At 38.0% G+C, this 20868-nt stretch overlaps 1 protein-coding gene across 6 annotated transcripts in view; it reads left to right on the top strand.

The window, feature by feature from the left end:
• Positions 1–20868, top strand: part of DCAF6 (DDB1 and CUL4 associated factor 6) — a 142823-nt gene that overhangs the window by 88859 nt on the left and 33096 nt on the right. For 4 of the 6 annotated variants that reach the window (XM_080824065.1, XM_080824064.1, XM_080824063.1 and 1 more), the window contains 3 exons: positions 897–956; positions 14975–15092; positions 19630–19742. In XM_080824065.1, coding sequence (XP_080680191.1) covers positions 897–956; positions 14975–15092; positions 19630–19742 — 291 coding nt within the window. The remainder of the gene's footprint in view (positions 1–896; positions 957–14974; positions 15093–19629; positions 19743–20868) is intronic. The other 2 variants (XM_080824067.1, XM_080824066.1) reach the window with 1 other exon arrangement.

The following is a 20868-nucleotide window of genomic DNA, read 5'->3' as shown; positions in this document are numbered from 1 at the left end:
CCAGGAAGAAAGGTGAAGCTTAGATCTAAAAATGTGACATAGCTAATTATTGTCAGAACGAGGTTTAGAATCAAAACTCACTAACCCCAGACGAGTGCTCTTTCCATTTTACCATGCTGCCTTTCTTTATATCAGTGTTTTCCAAACAATAGAACACATTTATAGGACAAATTCTTACATAGAAACTCAGTGTATCAAAAGGATAAAAAATTAAATGTTCCATTTAAAGCCAGGGTGGAAAGCACAAAGCTCAGACCATTAAACCTACTCCTTTTCTCTTTTTCTACCAGGCACCTAAAGAAATCTAAGCCTTCAACAGAGTATTGTTTTAATATGCATAACATATCTTAGAATTTCAAACGTTATCTGTATTTCTGTAATGGCAATCACTTCATTGAATTTTTCTCTTATAAACCATTTTCTTTGTCTGACATCTTCACTTGAGCTCCTATTTTCAGCTCAAGGTGCAATGACCAATACCTAGCACAGCGTAGCAAGCATCTCATTTCATGCTTTGAATGCTCAGTCCAGAATGAAAGCCATCCTTAAGGAGCTGGGAAGGGGTTTGAGAAGGGGAAGGAGTCTTCTGTTTAGTGAAGGAGATATTCTAGTTTTATTTTATCTGCCTTGACCTGTGCTAAACTTGAATTTGATAAAAGGTATATGCATGGAAGTCGAAAACTATTTTCTTAACTCATTCTCAGCGTTGCTAAATGCTTGCGTGGAATAACTTGTCTGAAGCCCACGGCCGCTGACTCACTGCTTGGGAAATACACCACCGTACTGGCTTCTGTTCCCCACCCTTAGACCTTTGTCTTAAGCTTAGAGTTGATCATGACGTTGCTGTGCAGTTTTCTGCTGCTTACTTTTAAGTTGAAATCTCATTTTTGTTTCAGATTCTCCTCCTTCTGTGGTTAACAAACAGCTCGGATCCGTGTCACTTGGCGAGCGGCAGGGTGCGTGCGACAGGGGACACGCTGTGCCCGTCCACCGTAGTTCTGTTGCAGTGCATAAATCCAGCTCTCTCTCACTCTTCCACAGCATCTCATTTTGATTATGGTCTGGTAGTGGGTATTTTGTGGGCTAAATTGCCCTAGGTAGTATTGGGTACAAAGGTCCTCCTTGGCCTCTACAAATTATTTTCTACGTAAACTAAGTTAATTTCTACCTTTGGCCCTTATGCCAACTTTAAATTGTCTTTTTATAATAATATTGTAATGGATGTAAGCTATATCCATTTTTTAAAATGCCAGGTATCATGAAATTGTGTAGAATTGTGAATATGAGGCTACCATATTACCTAGTGGCTGATTTAGAAAAGGGTATATAATGCAGTAGTATTCTCTATTACCAGATGGCTGTCGTAATGATAACTTGGTTTTATGTCTCACTTATCCCGTGGTCAAACTCCTGATAGCTTTAACTCTAAGGAACACCGCTGTGAACTCAAAGATAAGCTTTGGAGCCATCAGTCAGAAGGGAAAACAGCTTCTACTCGCCCTCGCACGTTTTGTGGTAGGAGAGGAATGAGATCCACCTGAGAGCTGTGACCATAGCCTCGTGAGGTAGACAGGTTACTTATCAGGCTGTATTACTGGAAGAGCAAATAGAGCACAGAAGTGGATTGGTAGAGGAGGACAAACTGAACAAACGGGCTTTTAGAATTAGGGCAACAGCGTTATCATTGCCCCTTAGAATTCCCTGGACAATTCTAAATGTATTGTGATGCAGTGGGTAGAAAAAGTTGATGTTACGTTATCAAGAATAATTTAAACAATAGTCACTATTCTCTATTTAAAATGACAAATGATCGTTTAATAGACTTTATAAATATTTTTCAAAAAATTAAAAAAAAATAACTCAGCCCCAAGGCCGTAAGCTTTAGTTGGCTGAAAGTTTACACCTGGAGGAGGACTCATTTGCTGACAGTATTTGGGAAATTAAGTATTGCTGAAGTAGTGGGAAATAGGTCTGATTTTAGCTGTCTTCTTGGACATATTCAGAAACTAATTTAAAAATAAATTCCTTCTGGTCTTCAGTTATTCTCTTATAGCCCTGAGACGACAAGTGTTGCTGGAGGTTTTTCTGTTCTTGAGAATGAATGAATGATGAATGGGTTGGTAAATGAATTTGAGAACTAAGAAATTCAGCCTGTTTTATCTATATGTATTTATTGTAGAGGTATTAACAGTGGTGAATAATTCCCTTGAGGTAAAGTACAATTATATCATATTGTAATATATTGTACTATTGTTAAAAACTACTCTCTAGTCAAATAATTATTTTTGTAAGGATATAGGAATGTAAATAGTATATCACTACCAGAGAGTTTGTAACCAGATTCGTACTCTGTTCATCACATAGAATAATTTCCATAGGTTACATTGATTCTTTTATTCAGTTTAACTGGGTACTTAATTTACTTATGACATGGGGTATGGCAGAAGGAGATGACTAAAGGATAACACTCAGATTTTTGGATCAAGGCCTGGGTGAATGATGATGCCACTTAACTAGGGTAGACTTGTTTGGAGGCAGAAATCAAGTAGTTCTCTGTTTTTCTGGCATAAACTATGATATGCCTTTTAGCCATAGCAGTAGAAATGTTATATAAAAGGGCAAATCTTGAGCGGGCCTGGCAGCAGCCGCATCATCATCATCAGTGAACTGTGTGATAAGTCCTCTGAGTTAGAAATATTTTAAAGAATTAAATCCTGAGGTGGTTTTTTTTTTTTTTTTTTAAACATGCGTTTTTTGCTTAACAGGATGACATCTTTTAAAGTACTGGAGACTTCTACATCCCAGGCCTATATTACCTAAAAATAACTTTTGTAAAAATTAGAGAAACTGCCCACCACTGTCTTTCTTACCTGGACTACGGGAGCCGCCTCTTCCCTGGGCTCCTTGTAGCCGCTGAGGTGACACAGCCTGTTCCCCAGCAACAGCCGGAGTGAGCTTTTAAAAACCTAAATCCAAACTTGTCCTTCATCCACCTAAAACTTTCTGATTGTATCCCCTTGCCCTTCAAAGCAACCTAAACCCATACCTTGGTTTACAGAGCCCTGCAGGACCTCCTGGCCCTTGTGTCCCCAGCCCTGTTTCAGGCCGCCCTCCCTCGCTGACTCAGCTCCTGACAAACAGGTTTGCTTGTAGTCCCTTTGATACTCTGTGCTTCTCTCCCTCTCAGAAGCCTTATATCTGCTATTCCCTCTCCCCAAATCCTTTTCTCTACGGCAGCTTCTACTCCTCAGATCCCAGTTAGAAATTTCTTTCTCAGAAGTCACATGACATTTTAATTTGCAGGAATTCTCTGCTCTTTTTCTCGTTGTGACCTGCTCTTTTCCGTCATTGCACTTGTCAGAATTTGTGATCGCACATTTAAGGGTTTGTTTGATGCCTATATTCTCTGAATATTGCTTTCATTCACTATTACACTTAGTGCCTAACAAACACCAGATCTGTTATACGTTAAAACAATAAATATCTGTTAAATGAGGGAGTAAGTGAATTCTTTAAGCAGTGGGATGCCATAAACATGATTTCAGCTTGAGAGAAGCAGACCTGGATTTACGTATTGGAAAGATGATTTTGGCAGGGTTCTGGATAGTTGATTGGAGGGCAGTAAGACTGAAAACTACAAGCCCGTGTAAGGGGCAGTCGTTGCAGGCCAGATGGGAGATGGTATGGGGGCCAAAATAAGGCAACAGTGCTGGGAAATGAGAAGAGTGGACAGAGTTTTTAAATACTTAAGAGACAGAATTGATGGCACCTTGAGACTGAGTAGTTAAAAATGAACGAGGGAACCATATCCAGGTGTCTTGATATGGGTAATAGTGGTGATACCATCAACCGACATAGGAATTTCAGGAGAAACAGCTGGTTATGGGGGAGCGGAAAGATACATGAGATTTTCTTGATATGTTGAGTTTGGAGTACCTTGAGATAGCCAAATGGAGAAATGTTATAGACAGTTGGGGGGATATATGTTTCTGAGGGGTCACCAGAGAGGCCTGAGGTGGAGAAAAGCATTAAGAATAATGAATTTAGGGCGCCTGGGTGGCTCAGTTGGTTAAGTGACTGCCTTCGGCTCAGGTCAGGATCCTGGAGTCCCGGGATCAAGTCCCACATCGGGCTCCCTGCTCAGCAGGAAGTTTGCTTTTCCCGCTGACCTCTCTCCTCTCGTGCTCTCTCTTTCATTGTCTGTCTCTCCCTCTCAAATAAAGTATTAAAAAAAAAAAAGAATAATGAATTTACAGATGGTTGAAACCAGGGGAGCAGAGGAGACTGTCTAGGAAAAGAGGATACAGTGAAAGAGGGGCATTTGCACTACAGGAGCAAGCAGAGAAGCAGATCTAGCTAAGGAGACAGAAAAGGAACGAGCAGAGACGTTGGCAGGGCTGAAAGAATGCCGAGTCAGGGAAGAGAGAAGTGCAAGGAGGAGCTGGTCAGCAGCGACATGTGAAGCAATGGTGTCAGATATGGAAAGGACTGAGAAATGTTTTTGGACTCTGGAAATGTGTGGATTATCCATAGTTGAGGCCTTGCAATTTCATTGGTACGGTGGAGGCAGAAGTCAGAGAGCAGTGGTTAGAGAAGAAAGGTTTTTGTTTAAGAGATGGAAATATTGGTATGTAGATGATCTTCCAGTAAGCTCAATTAAGAAAAAAGTTAGAGGACAGGTAATGTCTGGGGGTGGGGGGTGCAGTTTCAAAACTGAGCTTTTTTTTTTTTTTTAAATTTACATTCTTTTCTTCATTGATTTGTATAAATTATTTTAAAAAGACTTTTTAAATACAGGAAAGACTGAACCTACAGTTTTTGTGCATTGTGTTATTTAATTATTATAACATTCCTCTGAACTAGAGGTTGTATAAGAAGAGTAAGAGACGGAAAGATAACCAACTACTTGCCGAGGTCATACAGCCAGTGAGTGAAGGAGCTGGGATTCACACTCACATCTGTTAGAGCCAGTAATCACTCTGCTAAGCCGTATCCCCAGAAGCAAGGGTGTGCACAAAACTGAGCATGTTTACCAGATAAGAAAGACTCCCCATCTGAAGGAGCTAAAGATACGGGGGTAGTTGTTGTCCTCAGATAATGCTCTTACTTCAAGTTTTGATTTTGTCAAGACTCTTGTTCTCCATTTTATCCTGTAGAATGGGAAAAGTACATTTATTAAGTTTTCCTTCTGAATATATTTCTAAGGATTGTTTAACCATATTTTAAATTTCTTATTCATATTTTTAAGAAAACTTAGATTTCTTTAATTAACAATTCAGTTCTATTTGACCATGTTCGTCTCACAAGCTCTCCAGTACTTGCACATGTTGTTCCATTTCCCGTAGTAGTTCATGGGTTTCTTTATTGGGGATAAAAATGTTACTGATCAAAATTTTAAAATTGGGGCACCTGGCTGGCTCAGTCAGTAGGGCACGTGACTCTTGATTTCAGGGTTGTAAGTATGAGTCCCACATTGGGTGTAGAAATTACTTAAAAATAAAATCTTTTAAAAAGAGTTGTTTTTTTAATTGTAATTGACTTCTTCACTGAAAATTTTGGTTTCTTTCACTGTTTACATACATGTTATTGAATTGGTTGATTGCAGTCACTGTTTAATTTGTCTTACTGTTCTTTTTTTTAATAGATTTTATTTATTTATTTGACACACAGAGATCACAAGTAGACAGAGAGGCAGGCAGAGAGAGAGGAGGAAGCAGGCTCCCCGCTGAGCAGAGAGCCCGATGTGGGGCTCGATCCCAGGACCCTGGGATCATGACCTGAGCCAAAGGCAGAGGCTTTAACCCACTGAGCCACCCAGGCGCCCCTGTCTTACATTTTTGACAAAAGCACTACATTTGATAAATAGACGTACATTGAGTCGGACCCTTCAGAGTCATAATGAAAGTTGCCTGGTTGCCTCAATAGTTAATTTCTTTTATCAAAATACTTTTTAAAGAAAGAAACTGTCAAGGAAATAAATGCACAACATGCACATTGTTTTTATTCTGTTGTAAAATACTTTACAGTATTCTGCAAATACAGGGCTTTGTGCACGTACATTGTCAGCCTTTCTGCGCTGATTAGAAACTCCTTTTGAGTAAGCACAATGATATGTGTCCTGCATTTTGTTTAGCTTGAACAGTGTTTTAATGAGTGATTCTGGTGTTTCTTTTTACTTAGATCTCTAATTATGCTGTGCCTACTGCATTAAAAGAGAAATAATCCTCTTCTGGCATATGTTTTTCGTGCCCACTTATATAATGAAAACAAATACTTTTTTTTCTGTTAAAAATAGTTAGGTCAGCAGTTTTCCCCTATGAAAACAACAACAACAAAAATACCTATGCCTTTAACTTTAAATTTTTGACAGCTTATAAGAAAATCGTTTTGCCTGAGTTTTATTTTTTATTTTATTTATTTTTGCCTGAGTTTTAAATTTTGGCCATGACTAAAGCAAGTTGCTCTCTATTCTTCACAGGGATAATCATTAAGTGGAAGTTGATAATGCTGTTACATTTGAAACTTACACCTGTAGGCAGTTGTGCATCTGTCAAATACTCTAAATTTGTAGTCTTAGAAATATAAATGTTAACTCTCCATTGTATATATTGTACAAAAACAGGCTTCTTTTCATGTTGATACAAAGTTAACTTAGAGAATGAAGCTTGTGGATTACCAGGATCCAGTGAATCAGCTCTTACTAACTCCACTAGGGTAGATGGGAAATGGGAAAGTTGGACCTGTCAGATACTAAGTATGCATCCTTCTAAGGTCACCAAATTAAAATTTCATTTTAGTAATACCTTGACAGTACTACCTCGAGTAATATTTTAGATCACCATTAAGTGTACCATGACAATATTAATTTTTATTAAATAAATATCTAACTATTGAAGCCTGTTCTATTAATGGGAAGTATAAATTCACTATTCATCATACTGGAATATATCTGTAAATACTGTATCTTAAGTTCTAGAGAAAAAAGTTAGTGAAGTTAGACTTCATTCTCGATTTTTCTTTTATATTATTTAGAACTAATTATCATTTCATTGCTTAGTATGGAGCATTTAGTCCTCCTTTCCCCAACTACCAAGTCTACATTCTTCCCATTAGTGATATATTCGATCTTTTGGAGGTTAAACCCTATTTCATTTTTATTGCTTATGTTCACTTGTTCACTCTCATTCTAGCCAAATCCGTATCTGTCTATATATCCAGTTAAATTGTTTTCTAACTCTGAATTGTGTATGATACAAATAACTGACTTTTACTGAGATTTTAGTGTGTGGCTGGCATTGTGTTAAAAATTTTACATGCATTAGCTCACTTGTTCGAATGTAATGAGTAGTAATATCCTCATTTTACTGATGAAGAAACCAAGGCTCCAAGATATATGTAAGAATAAGAGAAATAAGTGATGGAGCCATGTTTATATGTCTGTCATTAATTCAGCTCATTCTCTGTGTTTACCTGTGGCAAGTACTGGCTGGGCTCAGCACTAGGGTGCATGAGTGAGTATAGCTAATGCTCCCTGTGCTTGGAACATAGCGTTGATTGACACTGCCTGTGCTGATAATAACGGTAGAGTTGATTAACCACAACAGTAATAGTGGAGACACTTACATTGCATGTTCTTTGTGCCGAACATTATTTTGAGCAATTTTTATATGTTAATTTACTTAATCCACACCACAACCTTACACAGTAGGTACTGTTACTCTCATTTTCCAGATGAGGAAACTGAGGCAAAGAGAGGTTAAGAAACTTGCCTGAGATCACATACTGTAAGTGTGGTGCATCTGCCATCTGTGATCGTAACTGCTGTGCTCTGTTTGCCTCATCTAACAGGAAAGACAGACGGTAGAACAGTAAATGTAAGTGTGATGCATGTTATGAAGGAGGAAATCGGAAGGCTCTCTGGGAAACATGCCATTAAGTCTTCATCTCTTCTGGTAGGGGGGCCAAGTGAGGCGTGCGTGAGGATGAGACATTTGAGCTGAGGTCTGAAAGACGAGCGTGATGAGTGAATCAGGAGAAAGGGGTGTGAGTCCAGGGAAGCATGAGTAGCGTGTGGGGAGGCTCTGAGGTAATCATGGTATTCGCAAGACCACAAAGACCCCTGTGTGGCTGGAGTGTGCGCTCAGCTTCAGGAGATGGGGGGAGCCCAGATTGAGAAGGACCTTTGGGACAGTTTAAGAGCGGTAGGAGGCTAAAAAGTATTTAAAAGAGAGAGTATGGCTGATCTGCTCTGTTCCGAAGAGATGATAGTGAGCCGACTAGAGACCACGTCACTTAGGTAAGTTCTCCTGGTGATAAGGACTTTGACCTGATGATGGAAGTATGGTGAGAGAATGAAGAGATCCAAGACCTGTCTAAGATAGAGAATAAACAGGGTTTGGTAATCGTTGGATGAGGCCAGGGATTGAGGAGGCGTCCAGAGGATCAACTGCAGTAAGAGCTCCATAATTTCTGCATGGGAGCGCTTCAGTAACAGCAAGCCGGTTGGAGGGAGCAGGGCCGGAGCACGTATCTTCATACATTTGTGGTGGTTCGGGGAGTTCCTGGTGCGGATGCATAGATGCCGCTTCTAGCTGCTGCAGGGGTGACTCCCAAGTTTTCACTGAGCACAGTCAAGTGGGTGGATACGTTCTTAAATAGGTAACCCCAGAAAAGGAGCAAAGTATGGGAGGGGATGCATAGAAGGAGGTGGCAACCACAGGCTTGGTTCTGTATGTTGATTTTGAGTTATGTATGTGGAGAAGTCTGTTGGGCCGTTGATTGTATAGATACGAAGCGTAGAAGAGATGTCGGGGTGCTCTCAAGGTCATGAGTTCAAGCCCTTTGTTGGGCCTGGAGCCTACTTAAAAAAGGCGGCGGGGGAGAGAAGAGAAATCCTTTAAAATAAAAGAAAGATGTCAGAGCTAGAGAAATAAACTGGAAATTTTCTGCACATAAATGGTAGTTGAGGCCATAAAAGTAGATGAGGTTGACAAGGATGAATATAAAAAGTGAGAGCAGGAAGTACAATATCTAAAACATCCCAAAGAAAATCAGGAAAATTCCCAAACTGAAGATTTTGCTGGAGGAGAGCTGGTAAAGGAGGTGAAGGAGCAGCCACAGAGGTCACAGGTAGAGGAGACCCGTGCAGTGTCATGAGATGAAGAGAAGAGAAAATCGAATACCGGAGAACTGTGTATGTGAGTGTTGCTGGCAAGTCAGATAGTTCCCAGAAATTCTCCACTAAATTAACATCGAGGAGATCGATCAAATTAGTGAGAGCGGTTTCACAGGCTGAGAGACGGAGGCCACAGTAGAGATGGAAGTGAAGAAACGGGAGATGAGAAGTAAGAAAAGCGTTTCAAAACAGTGGGCAGGGAGCACAGTTGCTGGAGGGGAGAGTGGGTAGAGAGGCTGTTCCCCAAAGCCGTCTGCCTCATGCGCTCATTTTCATGTGGAAGCGTATTTTAACACATTTATCTGTTTAGTATATGACAGACAGGGTTGGTTTTCTTTAGAAGATAATATACCTGGGGAAACAGTTACGAAGAGAGAGATACTGGATAAGAATCTCGGCAGGGTTTATGTGCCATGTGGGGGGCATCTCTACCTGTCTTCTTCCTGTTCGCTCTCCCTCCAGACTGAATGGGAACTAGGGATAGGGGCTTGTGTAAAAGCACAGAGACTGTAACACTCACCGGTCTGCGGCAGGGGAAAGAGAGTCTCCAGAGCGTTAGGTGAAGCGACAACTGCATTTCAACCCATAAATTCGAAACGTCACCGGGAGTATGGAACCAGGCAGAATCTGAATCTGTATGTCTCCCCAACCCATGCTCAAGTTCAGTTTACATGTCTATGTTATGTGTTGAAAGACGTTCTTGGATTAAAATTAGTCTAATTGACATAAAGCTTGAGTTTTAATTGCCAGGAAGAAAATTTGAACAGAATATTATCTCGATAAGATTTTATAGGAGGAATTTCCCAAGAAATACCAGTATTAAAGTAAAGTTGTGCTTTGATTTTAGCTTTCATAACATAGTTTATAAAGTCAGATTGCTCTAGTAAGAACACTAATTTTTAGAATTAAATGATGTGCCTTGCAGTCGTGTGTTTGGTAGAGAGTGGTTTTCTGTGAAGAAACTCCTAAAAATAGTTTCTCCACTTTGAATCAGCATCGCCTCCGTATACAAATGATTGGAAGAATTGGGTATTTGGGTATTCAGGAGTCTGAGGTGTGCAGAAAAGTTACAGATTCCTGACCTATAAAAATGGAAGGTTTTCATTGTCCTAGAAACTATATTTGAGAAATTTGCCTTTTCTCCCGTGTAATCCAACTAAGTTGGGGAGCAAAATTTGGGAAGATAGTTGAACTTTATTTTTGATATCATACATTTTTTCAGAGAAACAGAGTTTCTTTTTACTTTTTTTTTTTAAGATTTATTTATTTGACAGAGAGATCACAAGTAGGTAGAGGGGCGGGGGAAGCAGGCTCCCTGCTGAGCAAAGAGCCCGATGCGGGGCTCGATCCCAGGACCCTGAGATCATGACCTGAGCCAAAGGCAGAGGCTTAACCCACTGAGCTACCCAGGCGCCCCTAGATTTTTTTTTTTTTTTTTTTAACTTCTGATGGAATGGAATGAGAAATGTCAGTAAGGTCGTTGCATAATAGAAAATACTTTCAGTACAGAATACAGTATTTCTGTGTTATCTCCAGTTTACCTAAGCTATTGTAGGTGATTAGTGTATGATTAATCAGTTATGATAGTGTCCCAGCAGCTGAAAAGTTGTTGGGTGGAGTAATTCTAAACAGATTACTGTGGCATATCCTCATTCATTATCTTCATTTTGAATATTCTTTGAATTTATATATTGGATAGGTCTTCAGAGATATTCCTAGTTAAAAGTCCAAAAAAAATCCACATCAATATTTAGATATTGATGCAATATGCAATATTTGCAATATGCATACCTGGTTACCAAGATATAGTGTATTTTGTACTACTATTAGCACACTTGATTTTTTTATGCCTTTGAGCATTTTTTTAAAGAACCACAAATGATTATAATTTCATAAAGTCAATGCACAGATTAAATGGTTTGAATACATATGCATTACCAAAAACAAAAATGTATTTGTGGTTCATATGTGAAAGGCTTAGGAAGTATCCAATTAAAGTTCAGAGAAGTTCCTTTCAAATTATATTCCAGGCCATTCTGAAGTTTTTCTGAGTCAGTACACTAAACTGAAAGGGGGTCTTATACCATATCTAGAGAAGATCTTTTAAATTTGGTCTTAATCTTAAAACTTTAGCAGTGTTGAACTGCTAAACTAAAAGTGATTCCCCCTGCCCCACTACACTGCCCTTGTGTTGAGAGCACCACAATTGGATTATATTCTCCTATAATGTTTTTAAAGGATGGAAAAGTAGTTCAATCTCTAAGGGCCCTGGAAGAAGATACAGTGTGGATTTCCAATACTCTGCGGCCTAAGGGACAGTTGGGGCTACCAGAACTTTTATCAGTTATAGTAATGTTGCCGATAGGAATTAGACATCATTTCTGAGAAATAACACCAACAATTGATATTTCTTAACTGAAATATTTAAGCCATCTTATTTTCTACTTTGTATTCAAGTTATTTCCGAGACACTATAGCAAGTAGGAACTTAATATAGAAGGAAACCTAGATAACTAGAGTAAAAAAATCTAGCTCAGAATGACCAGTTTCATCATCCATGAAATGGACATGGGGATATATGCTACAAAGGTTTAAACAAGGATACATGTGTCTCCTAGGACATAGTAATGCGTAGTACAAATTAGTTATTATTATGATGGTGCTTTTTTATCTAAAGTCATTTGTTTAGGTAAAGTTCTAACTCCGAAGGATCTTAAATTAAAACTTCTGCTCTTAAGCAAGAAATGTCTTCTATATTTCTGTGCATTGTGTAAGTAAGTCTTTGAATAATACAGTTTTTAGGTTATGTTTGCTAATCCAGCTTCTAACAAATAGAGCAAGTTAAGGAAAATTTAAATGGTTACAAATATTTTTTTCAACTACAGTAAAAATGAAACATTTAATTTTTTAGGTTTTTTTTAAGATTTTATTTATTTATTTGATAGATCACAAGTAGGCAGAGAGGCAGGCAGAGAGAGAGAGGAAGGAAGCAGGCCCCCCACCACCGAGTGGAGAGCCCAACACGGGGCTCGATCTTGGGACCCTGAGATCCTGACCTGGGCCCAAGGCAGGGGCTTAACCCAGTGAGCCACCCAGGTGCCCCAGTTTTTTAGTTTTTTAAAGTTGATGTTTCTTAGACATTTCTGTCTTGAAATGTGTATTTTTATCAGAAAAAAATGAATTAATTCACTAGTAAGCCAAGAATCTACATTTCTGAGAAAACTCAACATGACAGGATATATATGATCATGAAAAGGAGTATTAAATTAGGAAGAGTAGTCTGGAACAAACCAGGAAATGAACCCTAAACCTCGGGTAGATATTCTCGTTAATGCCTCAGTTCTGCGTTGTGTGGTGTTTCTGCCAGAGACACTTGTTACTCGTGTTCAGTCTTCAAGGAGTGAACTAGACTTGGGGGTCTGAAGCTTGTGTGGCTAACAGAAGTGCATTCTGTTAATCCAGCAATGGGCCAGTTCATTAACAGTCTAAATGTACAAATTCTGTCAACTATGGTCATTTTATAAATTAAATGAGTACCACTGTGTTTTACATGATTGACAATATGCAGATTGTATTCATGAGAGATTAAATAATAACTTTGTAATAGATACTATAAGGAAGAAGGTTTTAATTAACATGGATCGTCTCGGGAAGCTTCTTGCTTTCCAGGAGGAGGGTGTTGCATACATTTAAATAAGATATTTTCTACACCATTTTGACCTCTGAACAGCTCTTTGTTTACTATATTCCTCTAACTATAGCATTCAAATCTCCGTCTCTCTAATTTTACTCAAAAGAAAATTTGATATAGCATTTAAATGGCTTTTTAAAACATCTGCTTCTGTCACTGAGGTGGACGTAGGAAATTTATTCCTGTTCTCTCACACCTGCTTTTGTTTTCTATTCCTTCTTTTCTTTAAAAGAAAAATAAATAGCAAAACACTTTATAAAGTGTTGTGAGAGATAATGAAAGAACCAGCCCCAGCTCTGCCTCTTGGTTTCTTGGATCATTTTCAAGTCTTTCAGCTGTCTGTCCCTATCAGTTCTAGGTGCCTAAAGATGACTGTGATTTGGGCAGCAGTGGGACAGAAATATCAGCCATGTAATTAAGAACAAGGGAGAACTATATGTGGACGCAGGACTAACAGCAAATTTTTTAAAGATGTTAAAAGTCCCACTCTTGATAATTTTATGAAAGCGAAACGTCTGTTAATGCAGTTATTTTATCAGAATGCCGTTTGATAAAATAACCTTGTGTAAAACGCGTAATGTAATACTGAATCTTTGAAAGTTGTGCGATGGCTTGTTAATTTTTTATATCAATGACATAGTCATAACAAAGGCAGTGTAAGAACCAGAGGGTTTTTACCATTTGTGAGGCCAGCTTTGTCATTCACTGATGCTTTTATTTGCAGATACCAACTAATATCATAGGAGAGGATTTCTTGTGAGTTAGAATTAAAGACCTGAGAACTGACGGTCCAGAGTTCTGTTACCAGTTTGATTTCTCCTCTCTTAGACAGAGTCCCTCCCCTGTCTACGACAGCTCTGCACTGGAAGTCTTGTTAGTTGCCCTCTTACAGGATAGAAATTAGAGCCGAGGTTCTGTGAGATTCTCTTTTATGAAGTGCTCCAGCGGCTTCAAGAGGGATGCAAAAGGATACAAGTCCTTCACTGCAGTATCAAGTGAACCTCATAACCAAAAACCTGAGTAATTTTGATGTTATGAAGTTGTTACTGCCTTTGTTGTTATTTTCCAAGGCAGAGGCTTATTTTTAGTGCTGTTCTATCAGTTCTTGAACTGGTATCAAGAAAACAATTATATCACAAAAGAATATTCTTTCTGTAAGCAACTGGCAGAAGTGTTCATGTTTGATTATGTAGCAGTTTGTGTTTTCTATATATGTTAATGCTTCCCCCAAGCTATTAATCACGGAAAAAGAGAAAATTTCAAAGCTCTATTTTATTTTGTTTTTGAATATCCATGTACTTTTGCTGGGGGAGGTGGGGATGCATGGGAAAGGATGGTTTTGGAGTGGTCTGAATCAGTTTCTGTAGAATGTCTTGATTTTTATTTGGCATTTTACAAAGATTTAATATGTTGAGATAGATCGACTGTAGGCTTCTAAAGTGAAACTACCATTTCCATAATTTAGAAAACAAATTCCTTGCAAGATTAGTCAGGAGAGGAAGAGGAAATATACCAAAACCTATGGTCTTGTAGCAGAGAGAGTTTTATAAGTATCAAAAGCACATTATTTTCTTTTCCTCCCCTCCCAGTACAGTGTGGGCTCTACTCCCTTCCTATATTATAAATCTATGAATTTGAAGGAACAGAAAGAATTCGGTAGCCCTCAGTTGTCGCAGGGTTTTGACTCAGCGACTTCTTTCAGAACCCCAGCCTCGTACTCCTGTCAGTTACCCTGGATGCCCGGGCAGCTGGGGGGTAAGACTGGGAGCGACTGGGAGCGCTCCATTAACTGCGAGTACCGCTTCATAACATGCCTCATAGCTTCCTAATAGTCTTCGATTTCCCGATGACTAGATACGGTTCTCAAATGTGTGTGATTTCCATCTGAATCAAAGGGAATTATGTACACAAAGCTAGAATTTGATGCAATGCCACTTTGAAATAGTGTTTCTTACAACACTTGCTTTTGAACTTTAAGTGAGAACCGTAACAGACGTGAGAAAGAATTATGACAAGGACAACCTAATTTAAGTTTTGTGAATTTTAGGAAATGTCATCTTTTTATTGGTTTCAGAGACTTTTTCAAATGTTTTAAACACAATTTTCAGATAACAATAATGAAAAGCTGAGCCCCAAACCAGGGACAGGTGAACCAGTTTTAAGTTTGCACTACAGCACAGAAGGAACAACTACAAGCACAATAAAACTGAACTTTACAGATGAATGGTAAGTTAATATTTTTGTAAAGCTGTTCTTAGCCATTTTGTAGGATTGTACTAGATACTATTTTTAGCACTTCATCATCTTTGTGTTTTGTTTGCTGTAATGCATTGGTTCTCAAATTTGGTGTGCTTCAGAATGGCTCAAAGAGGTTGTTAAAACAAACACATATTACTGGGCCCCACTCTTGGTTAAGTTTGAGGTGGGATCAGAGAATTTGGATTTCTAAAAACTTCCCCAGGAGACTCTGATGTTGTTGGTCCTGGAATATTTCTTCTCCTAGAAAAATGCAAAAGATAAAAAAAAATAATTAATCACCAATAGACCATTAGTGCCAAAAAATAAACCTAACATTTTGGAGCTTTTTTTCAGTCTTGGTCCTATGTACAGGTGTGTGTGTACGTGTGTGTGTGTGTGTGTGTGTGTGTATACATGCATATACACATACATGTATGTGTATGTGATTTGGGGTTTTAAAATGTAATTTTAATCATACTGAACATATTCTGTTCTCTACTGCATTTATTTGGCCTAACTCTGTAATAAATATTTCCACATTTCTACTTAAATTTCATAAATATGAATTTTCTAGGTGTGTGATATACCATCAGTTAGGTTTACCATAGTTTACTTAACCATTTCCCTTTTATCGGGCAGTGGATTTGTTTACCTTTTTAAAAAATGATGGATGTCTTTGTTACAGGCTTTTTCCTACCTTTAAGATTATTGATTTGAGATGTACTTTTAGAAGTGAATTCGATCTAGGTCAAAGGTTATTGCCGGATTATTTTCAAAGAGCTCTGCTGTTACTACATTTCTCCCAGCAGCACAGAAAAACACATACATGTTATGGTCCCCAAGCCAGTGTTCAATATCCGTATATTCATTTATTTTTTAACTTATGTATTTGATCTTAAAATAATTGTCATTTTTATTTAATTGATTACTAGTAAGGTTGAACTTTATATTTTGTCTAGGTTCTCTTTAATGACATTTCTGATTATACTTATGGTTCATTAATCTAGTTAAATTTTATATTTTTAAAAAATCAAGTTATGTGAGCTTCTTACATTCTTTCACACTGTCTCATGGCCTTTTGCCTGAGACAGCATCCAAAATTTTGTATTTAAGTTTATTGCTATATTAATATTTAATATATAGATAATATATTTGTTCTTAATATATAATTAGTTAATTGTATATTAATATAATTATATGATTAATATGTAATGATTATATTACTCATCTTGTAACCAATATATTAATTATGTTGTGTAATTAATATATTAATATATTCGGTTGTATTATATTATATATTATATCATGGTATAATATATAAATAATATGTCATTATATATTATTTATTAATATATAATTATATGTTGATATGTGATATTATTTATTCCAATGCACTGGTTTCCATTTGTGTTTATATGTGTATGTATTTTACATTAAAATCTTTGATTAAGTAGTATTTTAAAATATTATTGAAATCCTTCTATATTCCTGAGACTATTCTAGATACAGGGAATAGATCAATGAAAAAACTGGCAAAAACCCTCTGTCCTATTAGAACTTACACTCTAGGGGAAGACAGACAATAAACAGTAAATCCGGGAATTGTAGAGTCTGGTGGGAGGGACTAAGTGCTGTGGAAGGGAATAGAGCGAGTAAGGGGCGATTGGGAACCCTAGGGCAAGGGCAGGCATCACTGAGAAGATGGCATTTGGACAAAATCTTGAAGGGTATGAAGGAGTGAGCCCTGTGTAATCTGGAGGAAGAGCAGTATGGGCAGAGAGAGGACATTCGAGAGACTTGAAGAAAACCAGTGTAGTCCCAGTGGAGTGAGCAAAGGAGAACGTAGGGGCGGAGAAGGTCACAGCTCGGTGAGCGAGGACAGGGGCTGTGTGATGCCGGTGTAGAGACCAGGCCGCGGTCGGACGACCAGCTGGAAGACTTTGGCAGTGAGAAAGGTGAGAGGTGGTGAGGCAGTGGGGGTGGCGGGACGAAACTGGATTCTAGATACATATTTGAAGGCGAGCAGTCAGTAGAATTTCTAATTTCTCTACAAGCCCTAGTGTCGGAACTGAACTTCTTATAATCATGCATAGCTGTGGCCTTTTTCCTTAATATGTAATTTAAGGTCATCGGAGATTGTTATTCTTTATGTCTTTCCTGTTCTCCTCTCTTGTTTCTGTATAGAAAAGGCTGATTTTTTATAAAGAATCTCACCAGAGCATGTTTTTGGCAAAGGTCTTTAGTGCCTGTCTTCTTTCAAGTGCTGCTTTTCCTTCTCTAAGAACCGGCAACGAATGACGCTCTCTCGTTTATTAGTTTCTTATTTCTTCATCACAGAGTAATGAGCTTTTTTTTCTGATTATGGAAGAAAAAAGAAAAAAAAAACAGTAAAAGGAGAATTCAGGAAGGCAGTCTTTTTCATCTCTGCCGGTTTGGTGTCTTGCTTTTATTTGAGTTTCTTTGATGACAGATGAGGCAGTAGAACACATGAAGAGCTTAGATGTTAAACTTGATAAGCCGTTGAACCTCTCTGAATCCCAGTGTTTTCATCTGAAAACGGGCATATTTAAGAAACTACTTCAGAGTTTTGGTGGGAAGATTTTTTTTTTTTTCTGGTGGGAAGATTTAATGAGATCACGCAGAAAAAGTACACAGCACTTAGCACATTGACAGGCGCATGATAGGCCCAGGGGGCAGCTTTACGTTATCATCTTCTGTAAATTGCTTTTCATATCCTTTGCCCATTTTTCTACTGCGGTGTTTTATCTTTTTCTTACTGATTTATAAGAACTGCTTATTACAGAATTGAGTGAGGAAGACACCATTTGTCTTTCATTGTAGGATTGAGTGAGGGCGACACCATTTGTCTTTCATTTGTTGCAGATATTTTTTCCCCAGTTTGTTGTTTGTCTTTCCGTTCACTTACGGTAGTTTTGCTTCATGGTTTCGGCCTGTGAGCTCGTGCTTAGAAAAGCCTGTCCTTCCCAGGATTGGGGGAAAGCTTCTTCTTTTTTCCTCTTATATTTCTGGGATTTTATATCAAAAATATGTGTTCAATCCTTCTGCACTTTATTCTGCCATAAAATATAGAGCTATAGTTTAATTTTTCCACATGACCGTTCCTTTGTCCTAGTAGCGTTTATTGAACAATTTATTCTTTTTTCTGTGATTTAAAATGCCATATTAACATATGCTAAGTACATTTACTTCGTTACATTGTCTTTTCCACTAATGGCTCCTACTTTCCTACATCAGTACCATGTTTCAATTATCATAACTTTTATACACTGAGCATTTTATTTATGCCTGTATTAGAGCTTTCTCAATGGAAAAAAAATATTTATATATCACATTGGCTTCTCTTTACCAAAATTGCTATATGTTTCTTTCTGGTTAAAAAGAAGCAACATGATTTGTTGAAAAAAAAAATCAGAATCTAGAGAAAAGTATAGAAAAACTCAGGTGCAGTAATCCTACTGAGATGACACCTAACACTGGTGTATGTCTTTCTGACATTACTCTGCATGTATGCCCGTGTAGATGTGTATTCTTTTAAAAACATACCCTATTATACATGGATGCCCTTTAAAAAAAAACCAAATTGACTTCTGCAGTTAGCCTAAAAGAGTTTTTATAAAATCTTAGCCAAAAGTCCATGATAATTTGTATTGTTTCTTGAGTCACTGCTATATGTCTATAATTAACAGTTTGTAAACACTGTAACTGTTAACCTTTTTTTCTTGTTCTTACTGCATTTCTATGAATTTAATTTTGACCTTAGTCAGATTGTTGAAATTTTCCCTCTATTTTCTTTCCCATTCAATGCCCACCTTACACATATGCCATGACTTATCACAGGATATTCTTTGAAAATTATTTAAATCCATCTAGTATTCTGGTCTAGCCAAAATTGCTGACAGGATTAAGTCATTATCAGGTAAGTTTTAACAGTAAAACATGAAACATTATCCTAGCCTTCTGCAAAACCATGCTCCTCAGTCACCTGGCATATTTGAACAACTGCCCAGAAGTGGTTCAAGGACCAAAGAACTATCCGGGTCTCTTTTCAAGTATTAGTTTAAGAGTAGCCTAGAACAGCAAAGTCTGAAAGGACGCACAATCGAAGTCTGTAAAAGAGAAAGAACTGGGATGCAACGAACCATCCGTGTTGAGGACGAGAAGGGGGTCTGTGTAATTAAATTTCAATAGAAATGTATAGAAATATATACCTGGCTATACAAGCATCAGAACTGTGAAGAAGTGGTGGTCCTTTTGTATTTTTAAATCTCTTTTTTACGGTTAAAGAGGATTAGAATAACCACCTTGATCTGTGAAGGTGGTGTTTTGTGAGTGCTTATTAAAATAATAAATCCTGTATTTTATTTGTGGTATGAATTTTTTATTGTTTCTCTAGTTGTAAAATATACAGATCATCCTAAAAGTTCATATTTATTAACTTATTAATTTATTAACTTATTAATTTATTAACTTCTTGGTGGAACCACTTGTTTTGTTTTGATGGTAGGAGCAGTACTGCCTCAAGTTCTAGAGGGAATGGGAGCCACTGCAAATCTGAGGGTCAGGAGGGACCCTTGGCCCCAGAGAGCTCTGTGCAGCCACCAGGAGACAATGACACAAGTAAGATAGTGTCGTGCTTTTGTTACTACGAACCCCTGGGGCTGGATGTCCACCCACTTTTCTGTTCCCTCTGTGCAGCAGTTCTGTTTCTTGTTTTTAATAAATTCCCTTTGCCTCAGTAGTCCAAACATCACTATTGATGAGCGGTTAGCAAGTGCAAATAGCCGGGGCCTTACACATTTCAGATGGGGAGTCACAGGGAAGCACAGTGTCTCTCCAGGCACCGTGGTCTGAACAGTGGTCATTGCACTGAAAATATGTGAGATGTAAATATTAGTTTGAGTGATCTTTACTGTTTTTATACTTAGCAGCAAAATCCAAAATATCTGCCTTGATTTTTTTCAAAGACTGTGGGTAGCTTGTAAAGGGGGAAGAAAAAGGAATAAAATTTGAATGGGTTATGTATGAGTGAACCCTATTTCATACGGGAAATGCCATTTAGGGACTTCTTCGGAACACCGTCCTAGAATATTTTCCATGACCATTATATGAAATTTAGTGCCTAGTACAGAGCCTGGAACACAGATTTTCAATAAATACTTGGTGAGTGAAGGAAGAAATGAATTCTACTTATTATTAAATGAATAGATCCGTCAATGTAACAGAGTTTACAATGATTAGATGTGTGTAAAACAACTGTCTGGTAAGCAGATATGCAGTTAGGAGCAAAATAGACTGGTCCCTAATGGTCTTGGAGTTAAATCACAGAAATAAATATTTTCAGTGGCCAAAACAATTTATAGTAGGGTCAGCTTTACAGTTTGTTCGTGATAGTTGAGATTATACCAAATACACGATAAAGGGATAGAAAAATACTCAGTTTTAGGTTTAGATTTTGTGAAATTTAGCAGAAAGGCAAACCAAGTAATGTCAGTTGTGAGGGGTAATCTAAAGCAAAAATTCTACCCGAAGGCTTCATGAAGGTCCGTGCGTGGGCGTTGGGAGGAGGCAGGGGCAGGATTGCCCCTCCGTCCTTGACAGTGTTTGTGCACATATATTCTTGCATGTCCTGTGGGGAGGTTGTATCTGAAGGTCAGGAGATTCTGTGATCCAAAATGGACTAGGAGCTGCTTATACAGAGGAAAGCTAGAGTTTCCAATCAGTGTTTATTTTTATTTTAAAAAAT

Source organism: Martes martes (genome assembly GCF_963455335.1).
Source record: "Martes martes genome assembly, chromosome: 15".
NCBI lineage: Eukaryota > Metazoa > Chordata > Mammalia > Carnivora > Mustelidae > Martes > Martes martes.
This window is presented reverse-complemented; position numbering and strand designations above follow the sequence as displayed.